Below are 26,842 nucleotides of genomic sequence, written 5' to 3' on the forward strand. Positions count from 1 at the left end.
GCTCTACGAGGGATCCCATGAGGGGTGCACACTCGGGGCTCTGTGGGATCCTCCTCACTGGCTCCAGCAAATCACCACAGGTGGGTTCTCAGACTGGGGCACCAGGCTGCAGCCCTCAGCAGAGCTCCTCAGCCATGGTGGGTGACACCTGCTGGTGCCTGTGGTGGACTGAGCCAGGCCTGGAGCTCAGGGGCACAGATACCATCAGGGTCAACCCCACCAGTGGCCACAGCATGGGGGGTCCTCTACTGGCTGACGGCCCTGGAGGCCAAGGGGCAGTCACATGCAAGGCCAGGCACCCCACACCTCCCCGTGGGGCTTCTATCATCTGCTCTGGAATGAGGCACTGCAGCAGAATCTCCACCTCACACAAGGGGAAGCTGGGCACAAAATCCTGTTATTCCCTGTCTGCTGGCACACACTCTGCAGCCCAGCCCCTGGGGTCTCCAGGGCCAGTGTCTGGGTCCCTGTCCTTGCACATCGGGTAGGTGAACCCCAGGCCAAGGAGGGGACACAACAGCCACGCCTCCTCTCTGCCCACAGTCACCTGGACAGGGCTGCTGGTGCTCCTGCATGGGGGCTGGGCCTGCAGCCCATGTGCGCCTTGCCCAGGGAAACCACAGGTCTGCTGGTCTCTCGGGGTCAGGAAATGTCAGGCACAGCTGCAGATCCAAGCCATGGCCACTGGTCCCAGCCCCGCACCTAACATTTCCTACTGAGCTCAACCCCTACTGATTCCCAACCCCTGCCATGGAGCTCGGAGGAAGAACCTGAGCTGTGGGGTCTCCTGGGTGCAGATGAGGGCAGTCCTCTCCAAGATCCTGCCCCTCGTCCCAGGATGCCCCACTCCCTCCACACCCTGTGTGCTCCCAGGCACCTGCCCCACTGGTAACAGGTCTGATCCCCCAACCCTCCTGGCCAGAAAGGGAGGCCCTCCTGCCTCAGGTGTGCACAGTCCGCCTTGGGGTCCCTGCTGCTCACTGAGTCTGCCGGGGCAGGAGTGTCTCCCCACAGCTCTCAAACGCCCCTCCCCTGGCACTGTGGCAGAGGGGGCCTGGAGATGCCTCCTGACGCTTGTTCGCCAGGACCCCACCACAGCCAGAGCCCCCGCCTTGGGCCAGGGCACGGGAGCCTCTATTTGAGGTCTATGGCCCTGAAGTAATCAGCCCTTTCAAGGCCAGAGGGCCAGAACAGCAAGGAGCAGCCGGTGTTCCACAGCCCAGCAAACCCCGAAAACCTGTGCCACTCACTCCTGCCAAGCCTCATTCTGGGTGCCTGGCCATTGTACCTGCACATACCCAGCCTGGACGTCCTTGGGAGCATGACCTCCCCAGGGAGCTGGGCAGCGGAGTGCCACTCAGCTGCTCCCTTCGCAGCCCTAGGGACCTGACCCAGACAGCAGCCCCAGCTCCACGCTCCACGCCCAGGGAGAGAACAGCTAGACACAGGTACCAGGAGCAGGCACATTCCCACACCATTTATTTCATTGCAGTGTGAAGGGAAACACTCGGGGGTTCTGCAGGAGATCTGCCTGGGCTTTTATAGGTTAAGTGTGGACACACACACGTCCCTTGGGTGAGGTCACAGCTGCCCCGTCCCCACCTGCCACGGGGCTGACTAGGTGTGAACAAATGGCAGCATCCGGAGTCTCACCAAGCCAGGGAAGAGCTCTGGCCCCAGCTTCTGGCTCACATGGCATGGAGGAGGCACCTCTCACCCAGCATTCACACCACTTGGAGGAGGCAACTGCCAGACCACCGCCCCACAGGGTGTTCACCTGGCATGGCCGAGGCACCCGCCAGACCACCGCCCCACAGGGTGTTCACCTGGCATGGCCGAGGCACCCGCCAGACCACCGCCCCACAGGGTGTTCACCTGGCATGGCCGAGGCACCCGCCAGACCACCGCCTGCACGATACTGGAACATGGTTTACCCGGCCAGCACCTGGCCCTGAGAAAGCATGAGTGACTCTAAGCTGAAAGGTGTTGCCAGTTTGCAGTTTATGCTTTCACCTTTGCCAGAATGCTACATGGAGGAAAACAGAAAAGGGGGAAAAAAAAATATATATATATATATATATCTCCTGACATTTAGTCCCAAATCAGAGCCCAGCAGGTCAGAGTGCACCTATAAGAACAGAAAAGCATGGGTGAGTGTCCCTGTGGGGGAGGGACTCAAGGACCCCACACTGTGTTACAGAAGTGCTCACCGCCCAGGACAGCAGCCGTGGCCAGCGGCACAGTGAGCACAACAGCCAAAAGCAGCGGCACTTCCTAGGGACCCCCAACAAAACCGACACAGGTAAGGGCTTAACAAGGAGCCAAGGAATGTTCCAGGGGTCCAGCCTGAAGAAAAACAACAAAGGAGCCCACAGATCCAGAGTAGGGGAGCTCTGGCAGTTCCTGTGAGGCGTCCCAAAGCTGCCAGTGGTTTCCAAGATGGACACAGCCAGTGGGATGGGATGGGCCGGGCCCCCTGGGTCCCAGCCCGGGACAGTAGGCTTCCGCATGCACCTGCTTTCCCAGGGACAGGTCAGCTCACAGTAGACTCTGGACAGATGTCCCAGGCCACCCGGCCTGACCTCTGGGGCCGCAGCCTGGCGCCAGGCATTCTCCTGAGCCATGTCGGGGCAGATCCTGCTTGCCTGAGGGGTGCAGGGCAGGTGCTCCACACCCCCAAAAATCACAAACAGGGTTCCTAATGGGGGAGGGGGTGTGCTGCAGCAGCCCAATAGGCAGTGAGGGCTCAGACGGATCTGCAGCTGAGCTCCTGCCTACCCTGTCCCACAGTGGGCAGGACACCACACCTGGCCAGAAGATCCCATGAACCCCCTGGAGTCCTCACGTTTAGAGTTCACAGTCAAGGAGGCTGAGGTTTGCCCAGGCTGCAGGGGGGTCCCCCTTTGGCCTGCATGGGGCAGACTCGGGGTGGAGGGGACCAGCAAGCGGCAGTGGGCACACAGCACACCAGGCCAGGCAGCCAAGATGCCCCTCAGCAACGCATCTGTTCCCTCACCAAACCACAGCTTCAGTTATCTGCCCTAAGTTTAAGCTAAATAAAACTTTTTTTTAAAGCAACTTGTTCTGGGTTCTAGCCACAGCTGGCACGGGGGTCTCCTGGCAGAACATTACCAACCCAACTGTGTGGAATCCCCATCTGCCCACAGCCCAGCCCCAGTACTGCCGGGCACTGCTGGGGACCTCCGTCGCCTCCAGACCACTCTTCCGGGAGTGTCACCTGCGGCACAGCCGCCCTAACCTGGCGGCAGCAAAATGAAGCCAAAGAAACACTGAGAAGGCGACGTTTGGGACAACATGGTACATGGCCCCCAGAGCCCGAGATGGCCACCGGCCAGGTACCTCCCACCCCCACCCCCAGAGCCGTTCGTGGACGAGAGCACAGCCGCTACTCCGCGCCCTGCTCAGGCTGTTCGGGCAGATTGAGGACGAACGGGAAGAGCACGCCGCGGGCTTCAGGAAGGGCCCCCAAGGGCTCGGGCTCGAAGCTGCCGCCCTCACCCGCGTCTGCATCGCCACCCGGCGGGGGCACGAAGCGCCAGGTGCCGGCGCGGCTCACGCAGTAGATGGCCCCATCCAGCGCGGCACAGCGGAAGGGCTGCAGGGCGCAGGCGGCCGTGGCGCCCAGGGGCCGCAGCTGCGAGGCGCACGAGCTCCACTGCTTGGCCAGGCAGTGGTAGCGCGAGACGCTGACGCCGCCACCGGCCACCGGGCCCGCGCCCTGACCGACCGCCGGCGGCTGCGCGTCGCCGCGGGGCCCGCTCAGGTCGAAGCGGTAGAGGAAGCCGCCCAGGGCCACCATGTCAGCCGAGCGCTCGCGGCTGCTGCTGCATGGACACTCTTGCCACTCGTCACGCCGGGGGTCGTACTTGAGCAGACGGTAGAAGAGCGAGCCCCCGGAGACGTAAATCTCGCCGTTGCAGGTGGCCGCCTCGTGGGCCACGGCGAAGGCGCCCCGGGGCAGCGGCGCCACGGTGCTCCAGCGGTCGGCGCGGGGGTCGTAGCGTTCCACACTGAGCAGACACTCGCCGCCCACGGCGTACAGGTGTCCGTCCAGGGCCAGCAGCTGCAGCTGCGAGCGCGCCTGGCACAGCGGCCGCACGGTGCTCCAGCGGTCGGTGGCCGGGTTGTAGCAGAAGACCTGGTCGGAGGGGCGCGCGCGGCCGTCGGGGCCCGCGGGCGCCACTCCGCCGGCCACGAAGAGGTAGTTGTAGAGCACGCAGAGGCCGCAGCCGCGCGCCGGCGCGCCCTCGGGCAGCCGCGTGAGCTCGCGCCAGCCGCCCTCGGCCTGGTAGCAGTAGACGGCCGCCTCGGCGCGCGCGCCCCCCGCCTCCCCCGACGGGCTCTGCGGCCGGCTGCCTGCGCGCTCCCCCGCCGGCGGTCCCAGCGCGGCGGCCGACAGGCGCGCACGGCCCGAGCGCAGGCGGCGGCGCAGCAGCTGGTCGCGCTCGGCGCCCGACAGGCGCCCGAAGACGGCGGGCTCGCGCAGCACCTCCAGGTAGTGGTCGCTCATGAAGCGGTAGGCGGCGTCGCGCAGCTCGGCCAGCCGCTGCCGCTTGGCCGCGCCCAGCACCTCCAGGCAGTTGGCCAGGCTCAGCTGCGGCGCCACGGCGTCGGTGGCGCGCTGCGCGGCGCCGGGCAGTTGCAGGCGGCGCGCGCCAGCCACCACCTCGGCCACGTTGTCGGGCCGCACGCCGGCCATGCGGCCACTGTACGCGTCGGCCAGCAGCAAGCGCAACGCCGCGAAGCTCACGCCCTGCACCCGCAGCACGTCTCGCGAGGCGCGCGCGCGGAAGTAGTCGCTGCGCGCCGCCAGCACCGCCTTGTGGGCGCGCAGCCGGCGGCCGGAGACCTCGAGGACCAGGTCGGGCTCCCCGTGCGCGGCCCAGGCCCCCGGGGGCACGGGCACCGGTTCGGCGGGCTCCTCCGGGGACGGGCGCTCCTCCTCGGCGGACGCGGGCTCCTCCTCCAGGGACGCGGCTTCTTCCGGGGACACGGGCTCTTCCGGGGACGCGGGGTCGTCCGGGGCGCCGCTGACCTCCCACTGCGTCTCCACCACCCGCTGGCCGCTGCGGCACGGGGGCGGGGAGCCGTCCCCGGAGCTGAAGCACAGGGATGCGCCGAGGCTGCAGGGAGCCTGCGGCGCCGCCGGGGCCGCTGCGCCATCCGCCCCACCGGCCGCGTCGGGTGCGTGCAGGCTGCCTTCCCCAGAGGTCCCTGCGGGGCCGCGCGCCGAGTGGGAAAAAGCGGCTCCGGGCTCGGTCCCGCGGTCGTCTCCCGGATAGAGTACGCAGGCGGCCCCCGAGTGCGCCATGGGAGCCCCGCCTAGCGCACCCGAGGCGCCGACGCCGGCAGCTCCGGTCAAGGACGGCTTTCCCTTCTGCAGCCTCTTTGCGCGCGGCCCTCCCTTCTGCCACGGAGCGGGGCGGATCCGACTCGCCCTGAACTCGTGACCCGCCGCGGCTTCTGCTAAGTCTCTGGCCCGGGCGAGCTGGCGGCGAGGGTTGTCCCCCACACACACACCTGGGCGAGGTGAGTCCGTGGGTCCCCACTTGGGCCTGGCGCGCCCCTGCCCAGGGGCCAGGATTTTCACCACGAGGTCTATAGGACGCCGCTACCCCACAAGGTTTCGCAGCGCTCTATGGTTAGATGGCAAGGTCTTGAGGGCCGGCCCAGACTCACGGCCGTCCCGGTCACGGCCCTGGCGCCTTCTGCAGAGCCTGAATGTCACCAGGGATGTTTTTCCATTCTTGGTCCTGTTTGGAGCAGAGAGAGACAGAGGAGGGTCTGTGAGTATGGGGTGGCGGCGTGGCATGCGCTCCCCTCCCTAGTTTCGGGTTGACAGAGTTTTGCCTTGCCCCCTCCCCCCGGGGGACATCCCAGAAACGGAAGGCATTTCATTTAGAAAGGGAGATCCCCCCACACACCCGCCCCGAATGCACTGGGGGGCTGCCAACTCTGGAGGGCTTCCTGCCCTTCTTCCCAGGGACCTCAGGGTCATAGAACAGAAACGGTTGTGGCTCCCAAGTCCACGCATGTGCCAGGCTCCCCTTCCAACAGGTGGACCTCCCCGACCTGCTGTAAGGGGGTCTACAGGTGCTACTGGCCAAGGCATTCAAAGACTGCAGCCCCCCTAGGAGAGCAGTGTAGCCAGAGGACACCTGACCCTGGGGCCGTGGCTGCTCTCCTGAGCTGGGTCCACGACCGTGATGGACAGGGCCGTTCCCCTGGTTTGTGGCTCAGGCAGTGACTGCTCTGTGACCTGTGTTCCTGCGGCTCCTGCTGCTGGAAGCTCTGGATGTTGGGTCTGCCCCTGCACTAATGTCCCACAGTGATTTCCTGGCCTGCTCCCTGCATGCAGGTGCGGGGTGGGAGTGGGGACATGGGAACTGCTGGCAGGAAGCATGGGTGTGACCTGGCAGCGCCTGTGTGTATTCAGCTGTGCTGTGCCTAGGCTGCTCTGCCAGAGATAGAGACGTGGGAACACGCGGGCGAGCCAGCCAGAAAGGATGCAGGCCCATACAGGACACAGGGACAAGCGTGTGAACCTGTGTAGGCAGGACTGCTGTGGCCTGCCAGAAGAGACGGAGGCCCAGGCCCATGAGAGACAAACAGGCGAGCTAGTGAAGATGGGCTTGGCTGGATGGTCTTACGCCAGTGGCCAAGGGGATTCTGCACTGTGGGGCAGCCGTGGGGCCGTGCCTCCTGCAGGCGGCAGGGAGCTGGCACGTACATGGTACATGCCTTCCCCGGTGACCCACAGCAGGCACTCAAAACCAGGTGAGGGGGCCGGCCCATGGGCACCTGGTGCTGAGTCAGCAGCTCCGCTGTGGCCGTGGGTATCACACTTCTCAGGGGTATCTGGAGGGAGTTTCCTCCCACTTGTGGAAGCTCAGGGGGTCGGAAATCCCCGGAGTAACCCAGGATCCTGTGCAGGTACCCGCCCTATCCCCATCACCAGGAAATACGTGCAGGGGCCCTCCACTGCTGTGGGAAGGGGCCACCCTACAGACAGGGCAGTGGCAGCATGGGGCATGCCGGCGAGGCCATGCCCAGTTGTCCCTCCCGATTGAACATGTTCTGAGAAGCAGCTTCCATGAAACAATGCAGGTACGTTTTCCCTCAGCAGGCATACAGATTCCTTCTAAGGGAAGGTGGGGGGGGTCTCTACTGATTTTTCACTTTTATGTCTGATCGCTGTAGTCTTGGCAGGTGATGGCACACATGTTAAGCCTCTGTTTATGACACTGGCAACCTGCATTCCAGCTTCTCAGTAGCCAGCTCCTGCCAGTGTGCCCAGGAAAAGCATGCCAGGTGGAGGTTCTGAGCTCCCAGCTTGGCCCTGACCATCATGTGGAGGGGCAACTCCTGTGTCCCCTTCTCCGTCACTCTGCCTTCCATGTAAATAAAGATCACTGTGATCTCCCGTATTGACTGTTTGTCATACGGACATTGGTTTATTGCAGACACAAACCTCAGCCTGTATTGTGGACTTCTGCTGGGAGCACGCCTTCCTTCACATCCCTGCTCAGCATGTGAGCATGCGCAGACCCTAGATGGACTCCTGTGTGTGCTGTCTGTAAGAACGCCCTTCTCAGGGCCTCTCACCCCTGCCAGTCCTGGGCCATGCCCCACGAGACCACAGGCCCCCATAAATGTGCTGGGCCCACAGCATTCCAGGACAGCGGGATTCACAGAGCTGGCAGCCCAGGAACCAAGAGGCGGAACCCATGGAAAAGAGCCGCACGAGAGCCGTAGGTCTGTGTGGAACACGTCGACTCCCTCACTCCTGTGTGCACATCAGCGCTGTTTCTCAAAGCCCAGGCTGGGTGGCTCCTGGCTCCTGCTGTGTGGGGAATGAACCAGTGGATGGAAGTTCTCCCTCTGTCCCTCTGCCTTCTGCATAAATACATCTTTTTTTCAAAGAACTAGAGCAGGTGTCAACAGAGGAGGTCCCGTTTGCTGATGGGTCCAACATGCTCAGAAGAGGGAGGGCAAAGGAGCCCCCTGAGCTGCTTCCATGCAGTGTGGGCCACAGAGGGACAGCCACCTCCTGCCTCGGCCCCCCAGCCATGGACACGCGCGTGGGGCGAGCGTGCATTCGTGTGCAGGCGCCATCCCAGCAGAAGGCCCGATGTGGTGTCAGTACATGTGACATGTTTTTCCACAATGGGTAACACTCAGGAAAGGGCAGAAACTGTCAGAGAATTCAACAAGGGTGTGACCCAGGACAGAGAGGACATAGATGGTATCCAGCCACTAGCAGCACGGTGACAGTGACAGGCGAGGGCTTCAATGGGTGTCAGAGTTCAGGTCATCTCTGGCTTGGGGAGTACAGTCAGGACTTAAGGTTGCTCATATGACCACAATGAGCTTCAACAGTTCTTGAAGCCATTGTTTAAAAAAGAGTGGAGGAGCCCAGCACTGTAGCTTAGCAGCTAAAGTCCTCACCTTGCACACGCTGGGATCCCATATGGGTGCTAATTTTAGTCCCGGCAGCCCCGCTTCCCATCCAGCTCCCTGCTTGTGGCCTGGGAAAGCAGCCGACTATGGCCCAAAGCCTTGGGACCCTCATCCGTTTGGGAGACCCAGAAGAGGCTCCTGGCCTCTGGCTTCAGATTGGCACAGCTCTGGCCGGTACGGCCACTTGGGGAGTGAATCATTAGAGAGAAGATCTTTCTCTCTGTGTATCTGACTGTCCAATAAAAATAATAAATCTTTTTTAAAAACTTGAAATAGATTTCATGATGCATCTTTGTTTTTCAAAAGCATGTAATTGGAAGGCAGTTGAAGAGCTCTCCCACGTCCTGCACTCCCCAGATGGCTGCAGAGGCTGAAGCTGGGCCAGGAGCCTCCGTGGGTCTCCCCCGTGGGTGCAGGGACCCAAGGGACTGGACCATCCTCCTCTGCTTTGCCAAGCCATGGATTGGAAGTCGAGCAGCCGTGACTAGAACTGGCATCCACACGGAATGCCGGCACTGCAAATGGCAGCTTTACTTGCTAACGCCTGGTCCAGTTCCTACCTGGGAAGCCCTAACAGATGTGGAGAAAGAGCCCTGCGCACCATGCTGTTTATCCCGCAGCACGGGCCCTGCATCCCCCAGTCACTGTCATAGCCTGAGTGCATGAAGGGCAGGAGAGCCAGCCCGGGTCCACCGCTCACTTGGCCCCAGACAAGACCCCCAGCTGGCTTCCAGAGTGTCTCCAGGATGAAGACGCCAGCTTGGTCGAGGCACTGCCTCTAGGTACCTGGGGAAGGACGCGTCAGCCTGTCGGGAGGGGAAGGTCTCTCAGCTGCCACACATCATGGGCCGTGGAGATGACACTGCAGCCCCATGTACAAAGGCCAACACGAGCTTGCCTGGAAGACTGCTCAGCAGCCCAGCCGACTGCTTCCCTCAGCCCAAGCACTTGGGCCTTCCCAGACGGAGAGCTGGACTGGACGATGAGCAGCTGGAATTTGACCAATGCCCATATGGCATGCCAGTGCTGCAGACGGAGGCCTAGGCTTCTACACTGCACTGGTCCCTTAGTGTTTCTAATAACTGCTTGCTTTAATTTTATTTGAAAGGTGGGGGAAGTCGTGGGGGAGGTCTTCATCCACCAGCTCGCTCCCCAAATGCCCACCACTCCCAGGGCTGGGCCTAGAGTACTCCAGGAGTGAGGGGCTACATCCAGGCCCTGCTGCTCCCCAAGGTGGCCAGCAGCAGCAGGGAGGCTGGTTGGGAGCATAGGCCAGGCTGGACCCCAGGCACCCTGACTGGGGGGCTTCCAGCTTCCAGAGGACATTCCCTGCTGCGCCCACACCTGCCACGACCAACCTCATGACCCCTCCTCCCGTGAGGCCGAGCACCCACCCGTGCCCAGCAACTAGGATCTGAGCCCCATCCTTCAGGGTGGCACAGCGTCCACCTGCCACGGTCCCTTCCCGTCCTCAGGACTGGCCCATGGTCTGGATGCTCACTTGATGACCTGGGCCCCAGGCATCTACAGGCCGTTGTCCTGACAGAGCTTTGGGCCCCATGGGATATGCAGAGATCCTGAGCAGCAGACACAAGCTGACAGGGTTCGCAGAAAGCAGGAGTGACAACCACACAGGCTGGGAGGCCGCTGGCCGGCGGCTCCCCTCCCCCACAGGAGTGAGAGCCCCTGGCCTCAGGGAGCCCTCTGGCCCAGGGCACCCCGCCCTCTGCAGTCTCTGCTCACAGCAGCGAACAAAATGGCCAGCCCTGAACCCCAGAGGGGCACGTGTGCTTCCTGCTATGCCGTCTGACCCGTGACAGCCTCAGACGCTGCGTCCCACGTGGACACACCGCTCCCCCATTTGGCCTGACTTGAGAGCCAGCGAAGGGCCCGTGGCCGGTGACCATGCTTGACAGCAAGCCACGATGCATGGTTGTTAACATCCTCAGCTGCCCATTGCATCAGAGAGGGAGGCTTGGGCAAGATGCCCCCAAGCTGGCCTGCTGCAGCCGCCACACCTGCTCACCGGCACAGACGTTGGCCACACCATGGAGCTCCAGCTGCTGCAGGCGTTTCCAGGTAGACGGATGACTGTGCCACCTCATCTAACAGCAGCTGTGCAGAACTACGCTTCGTCTTGGGCGTGCAGAGGCTGCGCTGGGCGGGGCCTGCTCAGAGCCCAGGGAGGGCCAAGCAGACACAGCAGGAAGTATCAGGCTCCTGCGACTGGGCGACATGCACACCACTCAGTGACCTGCCCCTGAGCTGCCCTCAAGCAGGTGCACAAGCCAGTGACCAGCAAGATGATCCCAGTGCTCCTGCCCACAGGAGCAGAATCTACCCATGATACTGCCAGGCTAAATGAAAGGGCGGCTCAGCCCATGCAAACCCCTCGGGAAGGCCAAATGTGTCCCTCAGATGCACACTGCAGCTCAGCCCATGCAAACTCCTCGGGTTTACAGATGGGGACCCTCCAGGGCCAACTGCATCCTCTCAGACACACAATGCAGGTCAGCCCTGTGCACACCCAGGGCTCAGCACAGCCAAGCCATACAGAGCTCATGGGGACCAAAGACCTGGCTCTTACCAATGCCCCGAGATGCCCAGCCCAGAAGCCATGGCTCACACAAGTACCTATCTTCCCACTGGCCTCTTGCAGGCCTCAGGTCTGCACACTCTGGGCTGCGGTACCCCTTGCCACTGTCCCTGACCCAAGCCTGCACATCCCCAGGAAGACGCCCAAGCCCAGAAGTCAGGGCTCGCACTGATGCATGCTCCCATCAGTACCCCTTGCCGCTCTCTCTAACCCGAGCCCATATCCCTGGGGAAACAGACCCTGGGTCTTGGGGCAGAGGCCCTGTCTGTGCCCTACTGGGGATGGCAGAGCTGGACGGGGACTGGTACCCCAAGAGGCCCCCACCCCGTGGGCTGCTACAGCAGCCAGAGCAATGCTGTGGAGGGTGGGTGGGGATGTGAGGTTGGTTAAGGGACGATTTCCAAGGACAACCCCACAGTTGTGACCACTAGGAACCCCAGTGGGTCCCCAAGCGAGTCAGAAGGTGCCAACACAGTTGGGGGTGGGCCAAGCAAAGTGAGGGCTGGAGCTGCAAGACTGTGACCCAACTGTCCCATCTGCCTGTGCCCATGGCAAGCTCCCTGTCAACCTGTCTTGTGGAATCAGCACGCTGATGGTGTCAAGCCCTCAAGCACAGACTCTGGCAATATACAGACCAAGCCGCCGACCACCCTGGGCCTTGCTCACTGTGCCCTGCCTGCATGCACTGTTCTTTCGCCCACCTGGGGGTGCTGTTGCCTGTTCCCCTGGGAGCTTCTGGCACTGCCACTGCATTTGGGGTGCCATGGTCCAGTGTGCAGCAGGCCCTGCCCTCTGCCCCCATAGTGATATCCTGGCCCCTGGCCACTGGGGCCACTGTGGCCACTGCAGATGCCTGCCAGGCCCTTCAGCCTCAGGGTGCACAGGCCACGCCTTCCCAGGCTCTGCCTGTAACCACCACACCATTCCTGGTGGCAACTGCTGAGCTGCTGAGAGCTGTTGACAAAGACGAATTGCTCTGAGTTGTAAATTTCTTATGGGAGCTTCTCGTGGCTGGCTATTTTGCACATACATGTCCTGTGCCAACTCTAGTTTTAGCTTAGTCGCGATGCTTTCTAGAGAAAAGCCAAAATCGCAGCCTGTTCAGAGATGCGAACCCCTGACCTTTACCAAGGGTCACCAGGGAGCAGGCATCCACTCCCTGCACAGACGCCCCCACCACCAGGGGGCTGCAGGCCCGGCTCCTAAGACGTTCCAGATTGCACAGAGCCCTGATTACCCTGCAATTTACTGTTGGCATGTACTGAGCCATGCAGGGCTGAAACTCGATCCAGACGCCGGTTGGCCTGCTGGTGGAGGGGCCTTTGTTCCCAGCGTGGGGGCACTCATGGGAGCCCCTCATACCCAGTCCTCTGGCATTTGGGGTACGCTCAGCCCGGCCATGCCCACACTGGCTACTCTCCCAACCTCAGCGGGGCCAGGGCAAAGAGGGACACTGCCCGCGGCTTCTTCAGCCTGTGCCCAGGGCCACCTGAGGCTCCTCTTCCTGTGCGCCTGTTCCCCAAGGCGAACAGCGCGGCCTTGGCGCTCGAAGCCCAGGACTAGATGCTGACCAGTCTCTCCTTTGGGACCCAGGAAGGGCTGCCAAGTGGGAAGGGGGACGCCGGCGAGGTCTCCGCTGGTCGCTGGGGTCCCCGCCATGAACCAGGCCCCGGATTGCACGGTGGGGCAGCGGGGGCTCCAGGCGGGTCTGGCGTATCTGGCGGCCCAGGCGACAGCGAAGCGCGAAGGGGCAGCAGCAGGGCGCCGCCTCCGCACCAGCCTCCAACCCTCACTCCCCTCCGGGGGCTCCAAGTCCGCGTGAAGCCCAGAGCCCTCTTCCTGCGACACGCGTGTACGGCGAGTCCTCCGCCTGCCTCCCTCCCGCCTCCGAGTCCGGGTCAGCTCGGTCGGGGCCCAGGGGGTCGCGGGCACAGCCGCCCATTCCCATTGTCCCGGGGCGCGGCGGCCCGGCCAGGCCGGCTGGGGCCCGTGGGAGCCTCCGCACGTCCTTCCCGCGCGCCGAGCAGCGGACTTTTACCCGCCGCTGCCCTGCCCCGGAGCCCGCCCCTACCTCACCGCTCTGCGCCTCGCCCGCCACCCCGGGGCCCACCCGAGCCCGCTACGCGCGACCCGGCCGGTGGTCCCCCGCGCGCATGCGCCCGGGCCTCTTCCCGCGCACCTGTGCGAGCACGGGCCTCCTGCGGGGAGCACCTGTGCGAGCGCCTCCGGGCCCCCGGGGTGCTGCCGGCGCAGCTGTGAGCGCTGGGGGCCCCCGCAGCTCCGCCCGGCCCAGCTGCGGGCCGCAGGATGGACGGGCTAGCGGGTTGGGCACTCACCGCGTCCGCCGAGGCCGCGCCGGGCCGAGCGCTCCAAGGGGCGCGTGTCGGAGCCCCGGTTGGGGCGCGGCGCGTGGGTGGCTCCAGCCGGGCGCGCGCGTGCACTCGCAGCGTCACCCCCGGGCCCAGCGCGCCGCCAGACAGGAATCGGTCTAGCGGCCGCGGTGGCCGCGCACCCCGCCCGCCCGCCCGCTGCGGCGCCGCCGTGTTAACCCTTTCGGGTGCGGAGGCGGCTCCGGGCGCCCCGCCTGCGTGCCGGGGCTGCGCACAGGTGCCCGCTGGGCGCTGGGTCCGGGCCGCGGCAGTTCCCTGTCCTGGCGGGCTCCCGTGTCCTCCTGGTTCTGAGGTGAGGCGTGGAATTGTGGGATGGATGCCCTGTGCTCCTGTCTTTGCAGAAGTAAAGCGAAGGGGTGAGCGATCCCCAAGCAAAAATCTTAGAACCCAAGAACGCAAAAGGCGGGCTACCTCCCCAGCCCCTCTGCCCCGGTTTCTGAAAGCAAGGTTTCAGTCCCCGCAGTGCTCCCGGCGCAGGGGGGCCCTGGCAACCTCCCAGCCCAGCCCAGGGGCCCAGGGCCAGGACAGCCACGCGGGAGGGATGCAGCGCCCAGGACGCCTGCTTCTTCCTGCCAGGTCAGGGCTAATGAAGACCAGGTCCTGGCGTCCAAAACAGCTAGAAGGCATACATCTCCAGGAGCTGAAGGCTGGCCAGAGGTCAGACCCCCGGGGAAGTTCCTTCGATGCTCAGCTGCGAGGCTCACCCAGGTGTCCACGAGAGCCCTGAGGTGGTACCCTGTTGGAGTTGAGGCCCCGTCAATCAACGATACCGGGTTAAGATATTCCCAGCATGCCTCTGATATTCAGTGTATTCCAGGAGCCAGCATGGGAGGGAGACATGTTCGGAGTCTCATGGTCTCCTGTACCACCTTCCGGAGCTGGGCAGCCCTGGCTCACCCTCCCCCCGACACACACACCTGTGGGTTTATTGGAGGTCTCAGCAGTCACCAATGGTCCTGTACCAGCTACCGCCTTCCGGAGGGGGGCAACCTTCCTGGCTGCCCCCCTCCACACACCCCAGCAACAGTGATGGCTGGTTCACCTGCCCAAAAGAGCGGCTGTGGGTGGGACCTCCATGAGCCTTCAGACCCAACATGTTTCCTTTTAAAACAAGGGTGCAGTTCCTCTCCATGCGGTTGGTTACCAGTTTGCTTCCTTTTAAGATTTACGTATTTACAGAAAAGCTGAAGCTACAAAGAGAGACCAGGAAAGAACTCTTCCACCCTCTGCTTCACTCCTCAGCTGGCTGCAGCAGCTGGGGCTGGGTCTGGTGCTCTCACCATCCAGAAAACAGCAAGTGCAGCTGACCTGGGCCCAGCTCAGAGGCCCAAGTTGCGTGTGGAAGCCGACTGGGGAAGTGGGCATGGCCAGTGCTGTGGAGTGAGCATCGCTTGTCAGTGGGGGCCGAACACTGCTCCCTTGAGCCCTGCCATGTCCTCACTGTGCCACAGGGTTTGGAGAGGACACCTACATGCAGCTGTTCCTGGGTCACGACTCACACTTGTCACAGCCAACAGTGTCCTTGCAGCCTGGGGTGCTCGGCAGGTGGGTTCGTCCTTACAGGTTTGCACAGCACCAGGAACCTTGAAGTGTGGATGACCAGCATCTCGGTCACTTCTCATGCACCATATTGCCCTCACAGTCAGGTGCAGAGTCCCTGCAGACCCCACGCCCCAGCCGCTGTGTTCTACTGACCACTAGCAAAGTAGCTGATTTGTCTGAGACACCTTCCAGAGCTCCTGAGTTTTGGTTCTGGCTCCCTGGGCCCCCAGGACTGTGCTAAAACAGACCCTATATCCCCATAGACAGCCCATGCCTGGGCCCTCACTTGCTATGGTCACCAGCACTCACCTGCCCATCTCCTGATCCATCTGTGTCCACCATCCATGCAGGAAGCAGCTCCCACTCAAGTGGAAATTTCCAGCAGTCTCGTGGCTCCATGCACTCTCCAGAAACCATCAATGGAGGCGCCCGGGAGTGGACAAGCCCTGTGACCCACAGCCTCTACCATGGGCCTGGACGCCAATACCCAAACACGTGTCTGCCAGCTGCACTCCTGCCCTCTGCTAGTCTGCACTGTGCCCTGGCTGGGTGCCATAGAAGGCAGCGCTGCTGCCATGGCCACCCAGTGCTCTGCTGAGGCTCCCCCGCCCCCAATTATCCCTGTAATGTCAACACTGATCAATCCCTTCAGAAGCCTGTTTCACTGTCTAACTTCAGACTGCTGCCAGCAGAGGCTGCAGCCCTGGGCCAACCCAGAAGGCAGGCAGTGGAGCCAGGAAGCAGCTGCCAGCAGCCTGAGTCACCCTGGCAAGGCCTGCCCATGCCCAGCTGCAGATGAGTTCCATGTGCCTTCCTGCAGCAGGAGACCCCCAGACAGGGGCCTGCGTGGGCCTCAGCAAAGACGGTGCTTAGAAACTTAGAAGCAGGAGAGACAAGCAAATACACACAGTGTGGCACACACGTGTACTGTCACACAAATGCATCCACATGCACAGTGCACACAGAATTCTTAGCTGGGCAATGGTGCAGGCACCATGGAGCCCTGAGAGCCAGCTTTGAGGGTGCTTCCCAAGAGCCATGTGGTGTAGATGGAGGCCACCGTGGCCCTCAGCAGCCTCCACTCAGACTGGGCCATAGTGCCTTGCAGGAGTCACAGCTGGCATGGACATCGTGTACATGTGAGTGTGCACGTTTGAATGTATTATATATGTAATTATGTGTTCTGTATGAGTGCACTTCTTAGTGTAAGTGTGGATATGTAAGTCTGTATATGTATTGGTAAACGTATTAATATGCATGTGTATTGTATGTACTTGAGTGCATTATGTAAGCATGTGTGCAAGTGTACCATATGTGTATTTGTGCATGTGTATGCATGCATAACTGCACATGCAAGTTTATGCATGTATGTGTAAATACGCATGTGTATGAGTAAACATGTAAGTGCATGAGTGTACTGCAAGTTCATGTGTGTGAATGCTTTGTGAGTGTACATGTGTGTCTGAGTGTGTACATGTGAGTACACATTAGTGTGAGTTCATGTGTGTGTCTGAATGCCTTGTAACATCCCTGAGTGCAGGTATGAATATGTATGTACGCACACGTGTGAGCACACATTAGTACATGTGTGTATGTGTCTGAGTGCATGAGTACATGTTAGTACACATGTATAAGTGTGAGTGCACAAGTGTGTTTTGAATGCTTTATAAGGTGTGTGTGTGAGTGTCGGTATGAGCATATGTGTGTACAGGTGTGTGTGTGTGGAGCGGTCCAGGCGGGCTGGGACCATGGGGCTGTGACACTGCTGGGGGTGGGGCTGTGGGAAGGCCTCTCCCCACCAAGACACCATCACTTTTCTGCTTGAACAGGAAGAAGGCGGCTTGCTCTCTGCACCTTAAATAAGACTTTTGTTCTTCAGTGGCAGAGCCTAGGAGGACATTTTGTCTACCTGGTCGAGAGGCGGGGGACAGGCTCAGGAGATGGAGGGAGAGGAAGGCAGGCAGTGGTCCAGCCAGGATGCTAGGCTGGCACATGCATCTCCCCCTGCGGGGGCGGGCAGAGCTGGCAGAGGAGCTCACAGTGCTCAGCACCAGGGCCTCTTCCACACGTGGAGATGATTCTCGGCAGGTGCCAGAGCCCGCCAGGCCGATGCATTCGCAGTCCCAGCATGGCCACCAGGGGGAACAAACCCTGGGGACACTCGCCAGATGGTGTTTTGGTTTGGATCAGATGCTTCCTGAGAGACTGAGTAAGCCACAGGCTGAGACATGAACTGTTAATTCCTTAGTAGAGAAATGCAGTTTAGAAACTCAGCTGGTTAACGTGTACAGCATATGCCTTCATCCCTCTGGAAGACGAGATCACGGCCAATGGGGTGCCACCCGCCACTGTCCATGGCCAAGGGCTCGGTTCCACAGCTAAGACTCCAAAATATCAATAACACGAGCGACCCCAACTCCACTTCAGCAACCACATCTGAGGGTGAGGTCAGGTGATGCAACAATGGCTTGGAGGGCAGAGGTCACCCCTTTTCCTGTGACTCTGCCTCCACCCAGGACTCCTCTGCAGGACAGGACCCACAGGGGAACCATCTGCAAGGCTGCACGCTGTGCAGCATGCCAGCATCGGCCACCCCGCTAAACTCCCAGCAGGGGAATCTGCCAGACCATGACTGAGGACACAGGCTCCTCCTGTGGAGCTGGCCTGGCCTTCCGGTGCACCCGCCGGTGGCCCTGGCCCCCGCACACCACCAGCACCGAGCCGGCCCTGGCCCTCCGGGGCACCCGTGCCCGGCCGCTCCTCAGGGAGATGCCAGGGTGCAAGAGGTCACAGGCTAGGCTGTCCTCTGGCCTGGGTTCCAGGGAGCTGGAGCCGAGGGACAGGCTGAGCGAGCCAGACGGCGATGATGCACCACTCCTGTGGGTCAGGGACCCTGCCGACTCCCCCAGCCACATGGCCACCACCCCAGGCTTGTCCTGGTCTGTCCCAGGCCCGGCTTCCTCGCTGGCAGGAGCATCCCTTGGGTCATCTTCCTGTGGCTCTTGGTCCAGCAGTGGGCTCTCCCTTGTTCTGTCCTTGTCATTCCTGTGTGATGTTGTGGCCATGATGATGAACTTGACAGGCCCACTATGAGCATGGTAAGACACCATGCCTCGTCCTGGGTGGGGGGTTGGGGAGAGATAGAAGGAAGTGACTGTCAGGTGGGTAGCAAGAAACAGCCCCTGGGAGTCTACACCATGCCCAGAATGTGCAACTCAAACCCCAGAACCACCTGGGGTCAGAGTCTCCATGGGGCCATGGCTGTCTGGATGCTCTCACAGTGTGATAGAACTGGCCTACCCACATGCGGCTGCAGCCAAACCAGACTAGATGGGAAATCCTGCACCTAGGACCCACCAGGGTGGGGAGGCTCACACGTGCGTGCCCAGGGTCACAGGTACCCAAGTGCCCCGCCCTCTTGCAACTACACCCCTGCCTGTGCTCCTGGAGAGGCAGAGCTGGCTTCAGAGATGCTGAGAGGTAAGAGAGCTGGGGACAGGTATGCGTGTGTCACAGGAAGCATGTGCTGGGCTCCCAGGCACACCACACACAGGGACACAGCAGCCCTCATTTGCTGATCCCATCAGAAAGCCTGTAATGGCCAGGTCTTGTACCGGGAGCTTCACTGGTGTCTCCCAGGCAAGTGGCAGGGATCCAGTGGCCTGAGCTACCATGCTCCTCCCAGGGTGCCTGGCGTGGGGCCGCTTGGCTCCATGCCTTTCTTCTCTGCTGCCTGACATCTTCCTGTCAGGGCCACCCAGCCCTTTCCCCAGGTGTGGCCTGCGTGCTCTGCAGACGACCTGGAGCTGTATGGAGCCCTGGGTGTCAGTCTTGAGCCCTGTCCTGGACATCCCACCTCAGGGAAGATGGGTGGTGACAGGCACAAAGAGGCTGGGCTGCTACAGCATGCCAAACTGAGTCAACAAGGCCCAAGGCACGGGCGGGCAGGTGCCCCGGCTGCTCCACTTCTGATCCAGCTCCCTGTTAATGGCCTGCGAGCGCAGTGGAGGGTGGGCCAAGTCCCTAGGCCCCTGCCACTCACATGGGAGCCCGAGACGGAGCTCCTAGCTCCTGGCTTCAATCTGGCGCTCTGACCAACACAGCCATGTGGGGAGTGAAGCAACAGATGTAAGATATCTCTCTCTAACTCTGCCTTAAATAAATACATATTTTTAAAAAATATATAACTGTGACATGAAAACAAGCTCCTGGATAAGATTCTCCCACGACCAGTAAGAACAGTAGGTGAGGGTCCACGTAACCAGGTCAAGCTGTTCCCAGGTACAGAAGTCACTCACCGGTCACTTTGGGGATCCCCTGCAGCCGGGGCACAGGCAAGGCCACGATGATGCCCAGACTGGTGCCCACCATCAGCAGGCCATGGCAGACGAGCAGGCTGGTCACTGATAGCCGCTGGTGTCCTGCATGGGGGACAGAGAAGCAGGCCTGAGCACCTCCTCTGGGGCTGGGGAGCTGCGGCTGACAGGAGAAGCCCGTCTATGGTGCTGGTATCTCAGCAGTAGGACTGCGCTGGGCACAGGGCCTCCCTCACCCGACTGCCCTGGGCACAGGGCCTCCCTCACCCGACTGCCCTGGGCACTGGGCCTCCCTCACCCGACTGCCCTGGGCACTGGGCCTCCCTCACCCGACTGCCCTGGGCACTGGGCCTCCCTCACCCGACTGCCCTGGGCACAGGGCCTCCCTCACCCGACTGCCCTGGGCACAGGGCCTCCCTCACCCGACTGCCCTGGGCACTGGGCCTCCCTCACCCGACTGCCCTGGGCACAGGGCCTCCCTCACCCGACTGCCCTGGGCACAGGGCCTCCCTCACCCGACTGCCCTGGGCACTGGGCCTCCCTCACCCGACTGCCCTGGGCACAGGGCCTCCCTCACCTGACTGCCCTGGGCACAGGGCCTCCCTCACCCGACTGCCCTGGGCACTGGGCCTCCCTCTACCGCAGGGGCGCACAAGGATCCCAGGAGCAGATCCATCTGGGCACCCAGACCAGTAACAGAGCAGATGCTGTCTCTGTCCTCAGCACTGCTCTGGCTGGCCCTCGGAGGCAGGCCAGCCCCCTGTACCCTCCTGTGTCAACCACGTACTTCTGTGTGCAGCCACACACATGTGCACATATCACAGACCCGCACACACACACCCATGCGCATATGAAACATACACACTTGCACACACACTAGGAACATGACATGTACGCATGCTGGGGCAGCCCATGCACTCAGCTACAACCCCATACAGACCTGAGTACTTACCAATGACACACCTGCACATGCCAGTCACACGTCCACGCAGCAGCCACATGCCACTCTGTGGGGTCTTCCCCCACCCTTCATCACGTGTAGCCCTAGCAGAGACCCTCCCCCCACACCTGGCAGCATGTGGTGCACGGGGGCCGCAATGTTCACATCCTGCAGGTGCTCCAGGGTCTCTGTGTGGAAAAGGCGGAGCGTGGAGCCTGTGGTGAAGGCGATCCAGAGGCCCACACCGGCCACAGCCATGTGGGAGATGACCATGCCCTCTTCCTGGTGGGCCTCCAGCTGACCCTGTGGGCAGGGTGAGAAGATCAGGTGCCTCTCACCAGAGGACAGCACCCACCACCCCAGGCTCCCTGGATATTCAGCTGCTGTTTCCACCAGTCCTGGATGGGGTAGGGCTTGAAGACCACAGGTGGCCCCAGTAGGTCCCACATGTTTCTTGGAATTGGAATATCATCAGCTGGGACAACTCACAGGACGGGGCATATTAAGACATTCCAAGGCCAAGGGCAAGGCTGCTGGCTACCGCCCACCCTAGACAGGAGCCAAACATGATGGCAGCTGTGGGGGCCCTGCCCAGAAAGCCCAGCCTCTCCCAGGCAGATCCATGATGTTCCTGAGTTCACAGGCTCCCAGCTATGACTGCCCTGGGACCTGCAGCCTGAGAGCACTCCAACCTGGGCGCCTGGAAGGTTCTTGCAGCTTTGATCTGTTCGGGACCCCTTGCCCCTTCGTGCCCTCTCCTGCCTGCAGCTGTCTACTGCCTTCAAAACTGGGTGGCCTCCACACTGTTCTCCTGCCGGGATGGAGCCTACAGGGAGTGACCCAGAGGCTCCTGGTTGGGTGGCCACCATGTTGGTCCCATCCCAGGATGCTTCCTGGCTGACACACAATCACCTCTCATTCCTGCGCCCTCAGCACCTGACAGCTCACAGGTCACTTCCCATCTGTGGACCTGCCCATCCCGGACATGTCTTATGAACGGCAATGTAAAACAGGTGGCCCGTGCACTGGCTTCCCTGGTGGCACGTGTCGCTACAGGGCTCACTGTGCTGCAGCTTGAGCGAGTGCTTTAGGCTTCCCTGCAGTTGAACAATAACCTCCACGGCACACACAGAGCACATGTGTACATGAACAAGTGTACGTGACTGTGTGCACCAACGTGTATATGTGACTGAGTGTACACCGGTGTGTGCATGTGACTTAGTGTACACAGGTGTGTACATGTGACTTAATGCACATGAATGGATGTATGTGACTGTACACGAACATGTGTGTGAATGCATGTACATGCGCACGAATAATCAATGCTTCCGAGCGAGTCCTTGTGGTCAGCAAAGAGAGGCCGTGAGGCCCCCTGTGTCTTAATTTCTGAGAACCCAAAAGCTGTTCTCAATCAGCTCTGCATTTTATACACCTACCTGTGGTACACAAAGCTCGGCTGCTTCCCACACGCCCTCATGCTTGCTAATACTTCTGTGAAGTCACTGTGGCTGTGCCATCGTGCACACAGCAGCACCACGGCCCAGGTCACACACTGTGTTCCCATGTATGTGGAATAACTATGTGTTCCTGTGACAGGTTCCTGTGTGTGCAATCAGTGCGTTTGCATATTAAGTGTTCTTTGTGTGGAACCACTGTTTCAAATGTGTTCCTGTATGTACAATCAGTGTTTTCATGTGATGTGGCTCCATGTGTGGGGAATCACCATGTGTTTTCATGTGACGTGTTCCCGTGTGTGCAATCACAATGTGTGTGACATGTTCCTGTAAGGGCAGAACCCCAAGATTCCCACAAGCCAGGCCCTCCACACCGACACCCTGCTCTCACACCCTCTCCCATAAGCCAGGCCCTCCACACCGACACCCTGCTCTCACACCCTCTCCTATCAGCCAGGCCCTCCACACCGACACCCTGCTCTCACACCCTCTCCCACGAGCCAGGCCCTCCACACCTGCACCCCTGTTCCAACAGACCTCACTCACTTCCCCACAGCAATCCAGGGGTGAAGGACAACCAGGGTGCTACTGCTGGCTATGGGGTGCTGGGAGTCTGAACCCCAACATTTGGCCCAGGGGCAGGTTACTGTGTGATACCCAGCACTGGCTCAGCCTGTGTGGTCTGCCTGAGTGCTGCCCTCCCTGGCAGCTGAGGATCCCACACAGCCACTGTGGCAGAGTGGTCTTGATTTGTAATGAGATGGCAGATCTGCCTCTGATCATATTGAGTCGTTCAGTACCAACACGGGCACAGACGGGCACTCGGAGCTGGGTCCATGAGCATCTGCATCACAGCAATTCCCTGGATGCCAGCAGTTAATAGCTTGGCTTGCACACAGGCCTCACTTGGGAACATTTTGTTGTTCACAGAAGCTACATGGGCTGCTCCTCCAGCTTTTCCTGCGTGAGTTTTGACAGAACAGATACACTATTTTTGGAGAAATGTCCCTCTTAGTGGAAAACATGAAGCAAACAGCACCCGACTGAATGGTATTCTTGATCTGCTGGCCTCCCACATGGGCACCAGTTAGAGTCCCACCTGCTAATGTGTCTGGGAAGAACTGCCCACATACCTGACCCTGCACCCACATGGGAGACCCAGCATGGTGACCTAAACCTGGCTTAGCTTTGGCTGATACAGCCACTTGGGAAGTGAAGCAGCAAATGCAAGTACTCTTTTACTGTAACTTTTCCCAATAAATATGTGCATACTTTGAAAAGCCCCTGGTGTGATGGGGAAAACACTGCATCCTCTGTCCGTTTGCAGCGTCATGTTCCTGACAGTCCATATCCCCCTTGCCTCTAACTACCTCCTTTGCCTCCCCGACCTGCGCTGGCGCTGGCTCTCGATTGCATGCCACAGTCATGTTCTGGGAGCCTGCACAGCTTGCCTGTGGATGGAATGTCCCCTAGGGACTCCCAGAAACAGGCTCTGGGCTCTTTGCAGGTGACTGCTGACCCAGGACACTGTCCATATAGCTGGGGCAGGTCAGGGACCCCAGGGGGCTGTCGCTAGGGTGTCAATGGGGATGGGAAGGCAGGGTGGGGCCTAAGACTCCCAGGGCCAGAAACATAGAATGGAGCACAGAGGGAACGTGACATGTGTCCAAATCCAGACAACCCTGGATGCTGGGTACAGTGGACACTGAGGTTGGGGACATCCTCTGGGAGCGTGCTGACATAGAGTGGAGCTAGGATCCCTGGGGCATTGCTGAACCTCTGTTCAGCTTTGCTGTGAGCCAAACAGTTCGTGATATTCATTACCAAAACACCAAATGGCTCATTCATAAAAACACCAGTTCACTAACAAAACATGCCAGACTGCCCTGAGGGGGCTAGTGACCAGTGAAGACAAGGGGTGCCGTGGTGTTTTATGTGAATGTGTGTGCCATGTGTTGGGCGTATCCCATGTGTATCAGTGTGGGACTGAATGTCTTCTGTGTGCTAATGTAGGCATATCATGCTGGGTCACAATGGGTACTGTGCTATGTCTATGCATGTTTTGTGTATGAGTGTGTCATGTGTGTTATATATGTTACAGCACTCCTGTCACATGTGTGTCATGGTATATGCGAGTGCCACTGTGTGCTCACACATGTGTGGCCATGTCTCAGCACATGAGAAAGTAAAGTCAGTAGTGGTCCCTCAGGCCACCGCAAAGGGGTTGCTGCAGGACTCAGCTGGTTCTGTCTGGCTAACCATGACTCCCTGACCAATTTCCTGACTGCCAGTCAGGGAACTGTGACTTGGTCCCACGCCAGCTCCTGCCAGAGGTTCTGCGGGTTCCTGCACTGGGGGTGGATGGGTCGCTTGTTTTTGCCAAGACTCACCTCCACAGCATGAGTGTCCAGGCTGATGATGAAGACCTGACCCCCAGATGCTGCCCACACTGCGTCTTCCACCACCAGCAGGCTCCTGACCGGCAGGACACCCAGCCTGACCACGTGCCGAGGGTCGCAGTCCCAGGAGCCATCTTAAAAGAGAGACATTGCATTTCCTGCCAGTTTGGGTCAAGCTGGACCACAGGCAAAGGAGATTGAGATGGACCATCCAACATGCAGGTGGCCACAGCTCCTCTGCCACGCAGGGCTCCTGCTCCGGCCCGGGAAAGTTGGCGAGGGTAGTCAAAGAGGCGGGCTGCTGTGGGGACACCTGCTGACACCGGGCACACCCTCCTCACCCTAAACCCCAGCTGCCTCCTCTGTAAATTGAGGTCAGGGCTGTGGCAGCTCAGGGTGTATGTCGAGAACTGAATGTAGGAGGATTTTCCAGCTAGCTCAGGGTTTGGGGCCAGTACACAGCAGCTGGCCCACGGGTATGGGAGGCAGACCCTGATGGATGATGGGACCACATGGTATCCAGCATAACCCATGTCCCATGACCCCATCCCTGCATGGAAATGTTTCTAACATGCAGAAAACATCGAGAGGAGAAATCAAGGCTGAGGCAACGGGACTCCACGTTCATGACCGACTGTCTGCATCCAAGGGGTGACAGCACTTTTGGCTGGGGTCAGTGCCATGGCACAGTCGGCTAAGCCTCTGCCTCCTCTTCCTCAGTAAAGCCTGAAATGTCTACACACCCACACAGATACACATGTCCACACATGCACAAATAACACACCCGGAGCATGCACACAGGTCACATGTACAGCATGCGTGGACACACAAGAGGACACACTGGCACACACACACCCAGAGCATGCACACAGGTACACATATACAGCATGCATGGACACACAAGTGGACACACTGGCACACACACACACCCTCACGCTTACATGTGCACACTGGCATGTGAGCCTTCCCACCTGGCGCTGGCAGCCCTTTGACCACCAGTGCCATCTCCGCCTCTGACAGGAACTCCTAGGTACACAGTAAAGGCACAGTTGCATGCTCCTGAGGGTGCCTGGACCATGAGGCCGCAGGGTCCCAGGGCCTGGGTCAGATGTCCATGGCCTGCCCAGTGCCTCCCAACCCAGCCTGCTGACCACAGCTCCACTGTAACAGGAGCCAAGGGGCTGGGGCTGTGTGACCCACTTCAGGTGCCATCCTGTGGGCCGGGGCTGGTGTCCAGCAGCCAAGGTATGTCTCCTGGCACTAGAACCGTTTGCTTGCTGGCGCCTTGCAGGTCAGAGGTCAGCCTCACCTGGCTCCCAGGTGACCAAGGTGATGGCCCCACTCTGGGCTAGCTGCCAGCTCCAGGCGAGGCTGGCAGTGACCTGGCTGAGAATGGGCACAAGCAAGAGAGGAAGCTCAGCCGGGGACACAGTGGCGGGGGGGTGGGTCTGAGGGGCTGCAGAGTCCTCCAATAGCAGGTGCCTCAGCTTCTGGACAAATCCATTACTTTCCTGAGAAAGCCAGGGACAAGGGAGCTAAGCAGAAACAGCTGAGTCCCCCCATCTGTCAGGGCCACACGGATCTATAAGATTCGTGGTGACAGTGTCCTGGGGCAGCCCAGCATGTCAGCACTCCCTAAGGGGATTCCCCAAGTGGACAGACAAACACACTCAGGGAGGGGCCCAGAGAACAGTCCAGCAACACCACACCACCAGGGTCCAGGGCTGGGAGGGGACCAGGAGCAACCAGGACAGCAAGCCCACCTCACAGCCATGGCCATCCCCCTGGAGCTCCAGAGCCGGGGACACACATGGTAACAATTACCGTGGTTGCTGGGGCCACACCAGGGAAATTGTAGCAGGGCAAACAGGGGGCCCTCCCCTGGGATGGGGGAGCCTGGCAGGACAGCAACACAGGGACAGGCAGCCACACTGGTGGCCACCAGATTCCCTGTCCTCAGGGGAAAGCCAAGGGGTGGAGTGTTCAAGCAGGGATGGGGAGGGAGGGGGACGGGGGGCCCTAGGGGTATGAGGGTCCCCATGAGCAGGTGATTACTGGGGTGTGGGGATCCTGTGAAGAGCTCCTTTGGGAAGGAGTCCGTCCGCCAGGCCTCTGGTAAGGGACTGCAGATGCCAGAGGATGGGAGTCCCAGGGTCCCATGGCCGGGCCTGCCCTCACCTATGGCCTTGGCGTAGCTGGCAACAGTGCCGTTGACCAGCCCAGCATACAGCCCCCGGGGCGAGCAGGCCAAGCTCATGACCGTGGACTTGTCAGGCGTGAAGAAGTGCTGCAGCCTCACCTTCTTGGAGCCCTGGCTGCTCTTGTAGACAGAGATGCTTTGGGGGAGACATGGTCAGTCAGCACAGGTGGTCCCCAGGGGCGTAGGGGCACATACCCCTGCCCAGGGAACTACACCAGCCAGCGGCTCTGCAGGCAAGGTGTGGCCCTACCTTCCCTCCTCAGTGCCCAGGCAGACAGTGGGGACGTTGGAGGCCGTGGCAGCTGTGGGCTCAGAGTCCAGGGCTGTGCCAGACTGCGGCCACCCGCCCTGCACTGGCACGTATACCATGCACAGGATGCGGGATTCCACGTTGAAGCACTCGATTACTTTGGGGACAGAGTTCTGCAGAGAAACAATAGCCACCTGGCCCATCTGGTGGGTACAGCTTCCAATCTGCATAGGGGATAGAGGGGGGTGGACAGGGAGAGCAGACGGAGAGGTGG

At 60.6% G+C, this 26,842-nt stretch overlaps 2 protein-coding genes across 7 annotated transcripts in view; both read right to left on the reverse strand.

Annotated features, from left to right (window-relative positions):
* Positions 1-3,398: 3,398 nt before the first annotated feature.
* Positions 3,399-5,332, reverse strand: KBTBD11 (kelch repeat and BTB domain containing 11). Its single transcript, XM_058659841.1, has one exon. It carries the CDS (start codon positions 5,330-5,332, stop codon positions 3,407-3,409), a length of 1,926 nt encoding a protein of 641 aa, XP_058515824.1. The 3' UTR covers positions 3,399-3,406.
* A 12,255-nt stretch (positions 5,333-17,587) lies between these two features.
* ARHGEF10 (Rho guanine nucleotide exchange factor 10) overlaps positions 17,588-26,842 on the reverse strand; it is a 53,792-nt gene continuing 44,537 nt past the window's right edge. For 5 of the 6 annotated variants that reach the window (XM_058659831.1, XM_058659830.1, XM_058659829.1 and 2 more), the window contains 6 exons: positions 26,569-26,792; positions 26,297-26,454; positions 24,110-24,252; positions 20,394-20,568; positions 19,308-19,430; positions 17,588-18,127 (listed from right to left, as the gene is read on the reverse strand). In XM_058659831.1, coding sequence (XP_058515814.1) covers positions 17,607-18,127; positions 19,308-19,430; positions 20,394-20,568; positions 24,110-24,252; positions 26,297-26,454; positions 26,569-26,792 — 1,344 coding nt within the window. In that variant the 3' untranslated portion in view covers positions 17,588-17,606. Of the gene's footprint in view, positions 18,128-19,307; positions 19,431-20,393; positions 20,569-24,109; positions 24,253-25,059; positions 25,145-26,296; positions 26,455-26,568; positions 26,793-26,842 lie in introns of all 6 variants that reach the window. The other variant, XM_058659832.1, reaches the window with a different exon arrangement.

Source organism: Ochotona princeps, unplaced genomic scaffold (genome assembly GCF_030435755.1).
Source record: "Ochotona princeps isolate mOchPri1 unplaced genomic scaffold, mOchPri1.hap1 HAP1_SCAFFOLD_116, whole genome shotgun sequence".
Classification (NCBI taxonomy): domain Eukaryota; kingdom Metazoa; phylum Chordata; class Mammalia; order Lagomorpha; family Ochotonidae; genus Ochotona; species Ochotona princeps.

What these genes read in the sequence shown, in the direction of transcription:
- KBTBD11 (XM_058659841.1), bottom strand. Translation starts at nt 5,332, where the DNA reads ATGGCGCACTCGGGGGCCGCCTGCGTACTCTATCCGGGAGACGACCGC.